General features: G+C 49.6%; 1 protein-coding gene and 1 long non-coding RNA gene across 3 annotated transcripts in view; both read left to right on the top strand.

Annotated features, from left to right (window-relative positions):
• The window catches only part of LOC106809013 (neuroglian-like), a gene marked incomplete at its 5' end in the record, with an annotated part of 14095 nt that extends 9364 nt beyond the window's left edge, over positions 1-4731 (top strand). For both annotated transcript variants that reach the window (XM_014811952.1, XM_014811953.1), the window contains 1 exon segment: positions 2623-4731. In XM_014811952.1, the coding sequence (XP_014667438.1) occupies positions 2623-2851 (229 nt within the window). In that variant the 3' untranslated portion in view covers positions 2852-4731.
• Positions 4732-5323: 592 nt separating this feature from the next.
• Positions 5324-11253, top strand: part of LOC106809014 — an 8179-nt gene continuing 2249 nt past the window's right edge. Inside the window, exons 1-2 of the long non-coding RNA XR_001393834.1 lie at positions 5324-5335; positions 5564-5608. This is a non-coding gene — a long non-coding RNA (uncharacterized LOC106809014). The remainder of the gene's footprint in view (positions 5336-5563; positions 5609-11253) is intronic.

The raw sequence follows: 11253 nt of genomic DNA on the forward strand, positions 1-11253 counted from the left end.
TCCACTTCGCTTTCATATTACACCCTTACTTAACCTGTATGATACAGGCGGTATGTTTCGCTTCACTACACTTTCTACAGCCTGTACGCCAGCTCAACCCTGGTGTTTCGCAAGCCTCGTTATCGATCAGGCAACTTGAATAACTGGAGAAATGACGTCAGGCAAAAGCCTGCTCGCTGATTGGCTGATTGGCCCGTTACAGCTCTCTGATTGGGCGCAACGATTTCGTGTTTCGCGATGCGAGCTGAAGAAGCAAGCGGTACAGGCGGTGAAGTGTAGTGAAGCGGAACCGGAACCGCCTGTATCATACAGGTTACACTTGTTGTAGCCTTGCCAGATGACGACGCCGTCGCCATGGCAACCGACGACCCCCGTCGCCACGGTGGCCAACGACCCCGTCGCCACGGTGGTCAACGACCCCCATCTCCCCTCGGAGACATCGTCTGCTTTCATTGCCAACTTCCTTTTATCCTATATATATAGATATATAAGGTTTAGCACCACTGTGAGCAGGCAGCCGCAACATCTGAATCTGCATCTGTAGCAACATCTGCAACATCTGCATCTGTAGCAACATCTGCATCTGTAGCAGCAACAGCAGCAGTAGCAGTAGCATCAACAGCAGCAACATCTGTATCTGCAGCAACATCAACAACATCAACATCTGCATCTGCAGCAACATCAACAACATCAACAACATCTGCAGCAACAGCAGTAGCATGCAGTAGCAGCAACGTCTGCATCTGTAACAGCAGCAGCAGCGGCAGCAGTGGCAGCGGCAGCAGCAGCAGCTTTGAGACATTGTCCGCTAGCGTTGAGACGAGCACGGCGCGCGTCGCTCGACCTTTGACCCCAACTTCGCCCCGCTATCCCGCTCGCGGGTTTTGCGTTCTCTCGATCGGCAGACATCCTGCGCCATCTATGGGGGTTTTGTATCGGTGCCATCAACCAATTTGTGATCTACTGATCTACCTACGTGCGTACACTCCGATTCGAGACCGAGGGTCAAAGGTGGGTCAAAGGTCATCGTATATCTGTCGAGTGGCGAGCGAGGTCACGTGCTCACCGCAGTGCATTGTGGGTAGAGCGTAGCGCTGATTGTGGTAATGCTAACCGCAGCAATTGCAGGGGGCGCCAGCGTGCCCCGCGGCGACTCGCGCACTGGATGTATGCGTCCAACCTTATCGTTATTATAACCTTAGCATTTGTTATTAAATACTCAAAAGTCAGAAACGTCGGAAGCAGTAACGATCGATCGGTGACCAGCGGCGCGATTTTAATTTTTGATTAATGAATCGAGATACCAATTATCGCCGTCATCGGCGGCGGCGGCGACGGCCGAAATCTACTTTTATAAACTAATCTGAAATGCGCAGGTTATTTCCCTGCAAGGCGACCCCCGGTGACCCTGGGGTCACGGTGAAGGTCGTTGCCTCGCGCAGCTGGTCATGGTTAGCATTACTCTTCACTACCAAGTATCGGGATCACGCACGTAAACACTGGAGCGTCTCGAAAGATGCAAAATAACATTTGAATGTGTTTAATAAAGAGAAGGTAGATTTTAGTTTTGCTATGTTTTGTTAGTTTTTTAGCGATGTCGCTCTGCGCTGTCATATATATAATGTGGACATGTTAATCTTATGATCTATAGTGGATACATTGTATGCGCATTAATGGTCTGCCTTCTTATTTAAAATAAAGACTGATGATTTCACTTTTACAACAAATATCGGAATTCGATTGTCCTTTTATCTTTGTTCTAGCGTGCCATCGTATGTTTATGCATTGCAACATAGACATATCCTTTATATTGTTTATTGATTGTTGCCGTTGTAGTTTTGCTATGTGTGCGAATCTTCACAAGTATGTGTGTGGGTGCATTACACAGGGTCCCCACAGCCCTTGAAAGTCCTTGAATTTTGAGCTTTGTCATTGAAAGTCCTTGGAAATAGGTCCAAGTCCTTATTTTATGTCTAATGTCCTGGAAGTTTACATTTTTGACCTAATATGAAAAGCAAATCTTCATTGCTGGTTATCTGACTGACCCTCTTCCAAGTCTTCGATGAAAATGTTAAATTTAATCCAAAATTCACATGTCACTGTCTACTAATGTACTCTACCAAAGTAGTTTGTTTTGTCCCTAATTTTTACGTGCAGGTGGTGTAGGGATCTAGACTATAAGTTCATCATTTTAATTTTGATTTATTACTCAGTGTTCATATTTTGCTACACAATCGTGTCAATTTGTGTGTAGGATTAAAATACACACTGAGTAATAAATAAACAATTATTATAATAGTCAGCATATAGTTATACGTTCCCTGCCCATGCCACCAAGAGGGAAACTAGTTTTAGCAGATACTGTTCTGTGAATTTTGGATTAAATTTAATATTATTTGTTATTTGTTATTATTTGTAAAGATTTGGGACAAGGAGAATATGGCCCTTAATGGTTTCTTCCATGGGTTGGAGGCTGAAGTAGATCTTTAATTTCACCAGCTCAGCAAGTACTATTAGCAAGAAATTTAGATAAAGTATAATATAAAATCGACGTCGTTGGTCACATCGCGAAGAGTCGCACGTCGTCGACGTCACGTTCACTTGTTCTCTCTCGCCGCGCAGGTTGACGGCGGAACCGGACGACACGAAGGGGTCGCGACCTTCGCTGAACTCGCTCGTCAAGCCGATGGGAAGCGAGACGGACTCGATGGCCGAGTACGGCGACGGCGAGGGCGGCAAGTTCAACGAGGACGGCTCGTTCATCGGTCTCTACGGCGGCGAGAAGAAGCCGAGGCAAGCAGCAGGCGACCAGCCGGCCGAGCAGCCGTCGGCGCTGTCCACGTTCGTGTGAGCGCCTCCTGTTGGCTCCTCCCCGCCGCCGCCGCGGCGCGCGGGGGAGGCCAGTGAGGGGAGGCCGCAGCCAGAGTAGATCGCGTGTCCTTCCTTCTCCTCGCCTCGCCTCCCCCTCGCGTTGCTAGCGCGTCACGAGGGAGAGGGACGAGAGAGAGAGAGCGGGGGGAGAAGGGGAAGCAAGGGAGCTAGAGAGAGTGATTCTCGGCCCCTCCCTCCATCCACATTTCTAGCGCGACACGAGGGAGAGGGGAGAGAAAGGAGGGAGGGAGGGAGAGGGGGAGAAGGTTAAGCGAGAGAGGGGAGGCTGCGTGAGATTCTCGGATCCTCCCTCCCTCGCGCCGCGCGGCAGCCTCCTCCTTGCGGGGGCGCGCGCGACTAGAGGAAGCCTTCTCGCTCCCTCTCCCGGATGTCTCGTGGCGGCGGTGCACTTCCGGCAGCTTCCCCCCGGGCTGCAGGGCTGCGTGCCCACGTGTCCCTACATTTACTCTGTATGCAGTAGCCGTAGCTTTACTAAGTGTTTACATGTACTATGCGCGCGATATGTGTGGGGTTAGATGGCAGGCGTGCGTGCGTTCCCACGTGCGTGCGTGCGTGTGTGCGTGCGTGCGTGCGTGCGTGTGCCATCACTGGCACGCCATCATCCGGTGAGAGAGAGAGCAGCAGCGGTTAACGCTGTTGCCGTAGCAACGCTAATAACAAATTGGGGGGCGAGCACCGCATTGTCCGCAGACTTTCGCGTAGTGGCGAGCACTCGTCGGTCGTAGTTTGCATTTTGGATCGGTATTTTCGGCAGTCACTCGTAATTAGTCCAGCTGCCGGTCTCTCACTCGCACGCGCGATCATACACCTTATCAGTACGCGTCGACGACGCCGTTGCCATGGCGACCGGCAACACCGGACACGGCAACCCCGATGTCGCTATGGCAACCAGCGCGGTCTCGTACGCTGCGCAGCTGGATGTTGTCATGGCAACCGATGCACTGTCAATCGGCCAGCAGCTGGACGTTATCATAGCAACCTATTGTCAATCGGCCAGCAGCTGGACGTTACCATAGCAACCTATAGGACGTCAGTGGGCAGCCAGTTGTTGACGTAGCAACCAGCACGCTGTCACGCAGCCCAGCCGACCACGGTCGGGCTTGACTGTAGAGTAATATATGTATATGTACGCGTGCGTGTCTTGCAACGTGTGGTTGTAATCTGTATTCACAAACATCCTTACACATAATAACTTATTAGATATATAGAAGATCGTTCTTGTCGTCTGTGTGTGTGCGCGTACGTGCGTGCGTGCGTGCGTGCGTGTATGTGTGTGTGTGTGTGTGAGTGATAAGAGATCACGGTGTAGGGAGGTGGGCTGTCGTGGTAAGCCTGGTGCTTATTGGTCAATTTGTAATAGTTCATTGTTATTTGCTACGCGTCTGTTTCTCGGAAGTTTGTCGTTAGTTTTATCGTCGGTGTCTTTACGTTGAGCTGGTGATGATGATGATTGATTGATTGATTGATTGATTGATTGATTGATCGATGAACGGGAAAAGCAGTTTTTTGCAGTTTTAAGTTGTGAATCATTCGATGTTCTGTACATATTAGGTAGCGAATAGGGGAGTCGTGCGTGCGTGCGGTTTAGCAATTTTTGTTACATGGCTTTTACTAAAGGGTTTCACTAGGTTGTGCTGCTATATGTAGAGAAAGAACTTTTTTGACATTGCGTTTTGAGTAGGTATATTAAGAACCTTTCCATATTGGGCAGGTTTGTAAGTCATCACGGAGCTATATATTACATTCGTATCATATGGTTGTGCTGTTGAAATCTTTGGCGCAGTGTTATATTTTAGACTGGAGCCATTTGTGTTTGACAGGAGTACGGTAAAACAAAAAGGAAACCTAGATAAATGCGCGTGCCAACAACAACGCGTTGGCATCTCTCGCGGACGTGTTTTTTGCGAAGTTTTTATTTTCGTCTTCTCTTGGCAGCGGCGTCCCCTCCCCCTCTGTCTCCTCGCAGTGTTAGGGTTGGTGTTGTTCACTAGTTATCCGGAAGCGAGAAACCCGCGCGATCGGGCACCAGCGCGCTCGTAACCACGGCGACGGGATGCTATCTGCGATCGGCGTGCCTGTGATGTGTCGTCACGGTGACGTCTTTCGGCTAAGCCGTGTGCTTGCGCTGCCTGCCTTAGGCTGGGTCAAAGGTGGTTGCTGCTGTAAGGGTCATGGCTGCCTGTGGCTAGCTGTGTCGGTGTTGTGTGTAAGCGTCATGGCTGGCTGCTGCATAGCGTGGGTCGGTGGTTTGTGTGTAAGGGTCATGGCTGCCTGCGCTTAGGCGTGGTCGGTGGGTTGTGTGTAAGGGTCGGCATGGCTGCCTGTGCTAGGGTTGGTCGTGTTGTGTGTAAGGGTCGCATGGCTGGCCTGCGCTAGGCTGGTCCGGTGGTTGTGTGAAGAGTCATGGCTGCCTGCGCTAGGGCTGGTCGGTGTTGTGTGTGAGGTCATGCTTGCTGCGCTAGGCGCTGGTCGGTGGTTGTGTGTAAGGATCATGCGCTGCCTGTGTAGGGTGGTCGGTGGTTGTGTATGAGAGTCATGGGCTGGCCTGTGGGCTAGGCCTGGTCGGGTTGTGTCTGAAGTCATGGCTGCTGCGGCCTAGCCTTGGTCGGTGGTTTGTGGTAAGAGTCATGCTGCCTGTGGCTAGGGTAGTCAGGGTGGTTTGTGTTGTAAGGGTCATGGCTGCCTGTGCTAGGGTTAGTCAGTGGTTGTGTGTAAGGTCCATGGCTGCACTGCGGCTAGGCTGGTCAGTGGTTGTCGTGTAAGAGTGCCATGGCTTGGGCTGTGCCTAGGCTGGTCGGTTGTTGTGTGTGAAGGGTCATGGCTGCCTGCGCTAGGCTGGTCGGTGTTGTGTGTAAGGGTCATGGCTGCCTGTGCTAGGCTGGTCGGTGGCTTGTGTATGCGAGTCATGGGCTTGCTGTGCTAGGCTGGTTGCGGTGGTTTGTGTATGAGAGTCATGGCTGCCTGCGCTAGGCTGGTTCGGTGGTTGTGTGTAAGAGTCCATGGCTGCCTGGCGCTAGGCCCTGGTCGGTGGTTGGTGTGAAAGGGTCATGGCTGCCTGTGGGCTAGGCTGGTCGGTGGTTGTGTGTGAGGGTCATGCTGCCTGTGCTTAGGCTGGTCGGTGTTGTGCTGTAAGGTGCATGGCGTGCCTTGTGCCTACGGCGTGTCAGTGTTGTGTGTAGGGTCAAATGGCTGCTGCGCTAGGCTGTCGGTGTTTGTGTGTCAGAGTCATGGCTGCCTGCGCTAGGCCTGGTCAGTGGTTGTGTGTAAGGGTCATCGTGCTGCCTGCGCCTAGGCTGGTAGGTGGTTGTGTGTAAGAAGTCACTGGCTGCCTGCGCTACGGCTGGTCGGTGGTGTGTGTGTGAGAGTTCATGGCTGCCTGCGCTAGTCTGGTCGGTGGTTGTGTGTAAGGATCATGCCTGGCCTGCGCTAAGGGTGGTCGGTGGTTGTGTGTAAGAGTCATGGGCTGCCTGTGCTAGGCTGGTCGGTGGTTGTGTGAAGAGTCGCATGGCTGCCTGTGCTAGGCTGGTCGGTGGTTGTGTATGAGAGAGGGGGCTCAACGTCAGCACCGCTCATCTATCATAACTTAGCCGGGCGGCGACGCGGCCCCAGCTTTCTCCGGCAGCATAGCGTCTATGCGTGGTTGTGTCGGCCGTGGCGTCGGGAATGAGCCGGGACGAGGGCGCACTAGTCTGTAATTCCCCCTCGGACCGGTCCGCGGGTGTACGGGGGCGCGCGAGTCATTCCCCCCGGTCACCCCCGGGTCCGGCGCGGTCGAGCAATGCTGGCAGCTGTTGCCCATGGTTACCGTCCGTTATTCATTCCGCTGTACCTGGGCCGTTGCCCGGCGTTACCATCTGCTGCGTATGGTTGTCGACGGCTGCTGCTGGCTGCGCTCGAATCGGTCGGTTGAGCGACCTTCCACACCCCCCCGCCCCCGCCCGCCCCCGCTCGCGTACGCTGGCTGTGATAATCTAGCATGCGCGCAGGGGCGGAGAGACGCGGCGCGGCGCCGGCCACGAGGGGGAGCCACGGTGCGATTCTCTACTATAGTAATCTCAAGCGCTCTAATCGGCGATGGCCGCGTGTGTGTGTGTATCGTGATGCCGCGCGTATAATGTTTACACAGCTTCAACGTTCGCTTGTTCACAGCTGCGCACCACGCGCGTGTGCGTATGTATGCGCGCGTGCCACGGTGGCGCCTCCTGTGGCCACTTTCGTTTGGCGTTGACTCGCCGTAACACGTTTTAATGATTGTGTTTTATTTTTTGAGAGAGAAAAACGTGTACACTGTTTTAGAGCTAGACGTGCCAGCGAGACTATCGGTTTGGAACTACATGTGGAACGTATATTATGAGTCGACACCTATTGTCTGAGCGAGATTTGTAAGGGAACGTTTCCTGCACGTAAAACCATCGTATTGTAGTTAAATGTAGCAGTCTGTAGGTGTCATCGCCTATTTCCTCTATCCTGGAAGTTCATAGCACTTTGTTGTAGGGCTTGCCAAGATGACGACGCCCGTCTGCCATAGGCAACCGATCGATCACCCGTCGCCGACGGGTGGTCAACGACCCCCATCTCGCCCTCGAGACATGTCCTGCTTTCATTGCCCAACTTCCTTTCATCGTATATATATATATATATGTATGTATATATATATATATATATATAGTAATGGTTTTTGGGGGTTTAGCAAACCACCTGTGAGCGGGCAGCCGCAACATCTGCAACATCTGAATGTGCATCTGTAGTAACATGTGCAACATCTGCATCTGTAGCAACATCTGCAACATCTGAATGTGCATCTGTAGCAACATCTGAGATCTGATCTGTAGGGCAACATCTGGCAACATGCTTAAATCTGCATGTGCTGTAGGGCAAAATCTGGCAAGCATCGGAGATGTGCATCTGTAGGGCAACATCTGCAACATCTGAACTGCTCTGTACGCAACATCTGGCGATCTGTAGCAACATCTTGGCACATCTGGCATTCTGTAGCAGCAACAGCAGCAGTAAGCGTAGCATCAACAGCAGCAACATCCTGTGATCTGCAGGCAACATCAACAACATCAGGCAACATCGTGCAGCAACAGCAGTAGCAATGGCAGTAGCAGCAACTGTCTGCATCTGTAAAGCAGCAGCAGCGGCAGGCAGTGGCAGCGCAGCAGCAGCAAGCTTGAGACAGTTGTCGCGCAACTGCGTTGAGACGAGCACTGGCGCGCCGTCCTCGTGCGTGTCGTGACAGCGTGTGCGTCGCCGACCTTGACCCAACCTTCCACCGCTATCCCGCTGCCGGCAGGTTTTTGCGTTCTCATCGATCGGCAGACATACCTCGCATCTATGGGGGTTTTTTGTATGGCGGTGCGCCATCACCAATTTGTGACTACTGATGCTACCGTACGTGCGTACACTCGCGATTCCGAGACCGAGGTCAAAGGTGGGTCAAAGGAGTCATCGTATATCTGTCGAGTGGCGAGCGAGTCACGTGCTCACCGCATGCATCGTGGGTAGAGCGTAGCGCTGATTGTGTATGTAACCGCAGCAATTGCAGGGGGCGGCCAGCGTGCCCCCGCGGGGCCTGCGACCTCAGGCGCACTGGCATGTATGGCGTCGCAAGCCATTATCGTTATTATAACCTTAGCATTTGTTATTAAATACTCAAAGTCAGAAAGCGCGGAAGGCAGATAACCGATCGATCGTGACGACAGCGCGCGATTTCTTAATTATTGATTATGAATCGAGATACCATTATCGCCGTCATGCGACGGCCGAAATCTACTTTTATAAACTAATCTGAAATGCGCAGGTTATTTCCCTCAAGCGACGCCCGGTGACCCTTTGGGTCACGGTGAAGGTTCGTTGCCCGTCGCGCAGCTGGCTCATGTAGCATTACTCTTCACTACCAGTATCGGGATCAGCTACGGTAAACACTGGAGCGTCTCGAAAGATGCAAATAACATTTGAATGTGTTTAATAAAGAGAAAGTAAGATTTTAGTTTTGGCTATGTTTTGTTAGTTTTTTAGCGATGTCCGCTCTTGGCGCTGTCAACTATAATAGATGTGGACATGTTAATCTATGATCTATAGTGGATACATTGTGACTGGCGCATAATGGTCGTGGCTCTTATTTAAATAAAGACTGATGTATGTTCACTTTTACAACAAATAGTCGAATTCGATTGGTCCTTTTATCTTTGTTTCTATGCGTGCCATCGTATGTTTATGCATTGCAACATAGACATATCCTTTATATTGTTTATTGCTTGTTGGCCGTTGTAAGGTTTTGCTATTGTGTGCGAATCTTCACAAGTATGTGTGTGGGTGCATTACACAGGGTGCCCTGCCCAGCAGCCCTTGAAATTGCCTTGAGCTTTGTCATTGAAAGTCCTTGGAAATAGGTCCAAGTCCTTTATTTTATGTCTAATGTCCTGGAAGTTTACATTTTTGACTCTAATATGAAAAGCAAATCTTCATTGCTGGTTATCTGACTGACCCTCTTCCAAGTCTTCGATGAAAATGTTAAATTTAATCCAAAATTCACATGTCACTGTCTACTAATGTACTCTACCAAAGTAGTTTGTTTTGTCCCTAATTTTTACGTGCAGGTGGTGTAGGGATCTAGACTATAAGTTCATCATTTTAATATTTATTTATTACTCAGTGTTCATATTTTGCTACACAATCGTGTCAATTTGTGTGTAGGATTAAAATACACACTGAGTAATAAATAAACAATTATTATAATAGTCAGCATATAGTTATACGTTCCCTGCCCATGCCACCAAGAGGGAAACTAGTTTTAGCAGATACTGTTCTGTGAATTTTGGATTAAATTTAATATTATTTGTTATTTGTTATTATTTGTAAAGATGTGGGACAAGGAGAATATGGCCCTTAATGGTTTCTTCCATGGGTTGGAGGCTGAAGAAGATCTTTAGTTCCACCAGCTCAGCAAGTACTATTAGCAAGAAATTTAGAGAAAGGATCGCTCTCATTGAAATAATGTGTAAACAACTATTTTTTACTTTATATATGAATCTAATTAAGGTATATATGATGACTCTAAAATGCTAAAGCTACTTGTCACAGATTGTCCTTGAAAAAAACGTCCTTGAAATGTCATTGCAAAGTCTTTGAAAAAATAATTCACACTTGTGGGAACCATGTACTGAGTACCTAGCAGTAGCAGTAATAATGTACCATATAGAATCAACCATCACGAAAAACCAAGAAAATACCAATAACCTGGACCAATAATACCTTTTCATTTACTATCTGGTCTTCTAGCTATTTCTGCTATGTCTATCTATTTATATAGTACTTTAATCTATATCCTTTCATCTTATATTCTCTCGGGAATAAGTGATCCCCCTCTCCCAAAAGATATCGCTTACGACCAGGCACCTCGTTAGCACGGTGAATTTTATTAAAGAAAATGGCTGGTTTTCAGCCTCAACTTTTTCACCGCACCCCCCAAAGCACAAAATATGATTATACGGCTATAATACGAGTTTTTACAGTCACACAAGCACACATACACACTACACACACGCGACCGGGTGCACACATGCGGGTATGGTTGCACGCACGCGTGCGCGTGTATTATAGGCGTAAATTCACATTTTGTGCCTCGGGGGGGGGGGTGAAAAAGTTTCGGCTGAAATACGGCCATTTGGCTGGCTAACTTTTCACCGTGCAACTGGTGCCGTGGGCGATACTATCCCCGAGAGGAGGAGGGGAATACTGAGGGGAAGGGAGTGAGAGGGGAGGAGGAAAGAAAGAAGAGCGAATAAAGAGAGAAGGAGGAATGTTCACAGTTCACAGTGAAAATAAACTGCTTTTCACATTTCACAGTGAAAATAATGCTCTTTTCACATTTCACAGTGAAAATAATGCTCTTTTCACAGATCACGGAGATAATCCAGTTTACAGAAGGCTAGGAACCTGTCTACTAACGTCATCATCCTCATTACTCCTCATTACTCCCCTGATCATCTCGCGAAAGTTTGGACTGCGGAAATGAACTACGCGGAATCTACGCGGGCATGATGGGGATCGAATGATGATCAATGATCTGAATCTGTACATGACATGCATAGCAGGGGCGGATCCAGAGCTGAGGCTAGACAGTATTTTTCCAGATTTTAAGGGCACATCCCCAAAAAAGGGACACCACCCCACAGTGAGCGCCGTTAGGCGCGAAGCACATAGCGGAGGGTCTGGGGGGCCTCCCCCAGGAAATTTCAAAATTTCAAGGGTTCCTGGGCACAAAAATGAGCACCATTTGAGCAGACATTTAGTCAAGCAACAATAGCTAAAAACCATATAGAATTTTCATTTTGCCTGCGCTTTGCATACCAGCAA

Source organism: Priapulus caudatus, unplaced genomic scaffold, assembly GCF_000485595.1.
Source record: "Priapulus caudatus unplaced genomic scaffold, Priapulus_caudatus-5.0.1 Scaffold322, whole genome shotgun sequence".
Lineage (NCBI taxonomy): Eukaryota > Metazoa > Priapulida > Priapulimorpha > Priapulimorphida > Priapulidae > Priapulus > Priapulus caudatus.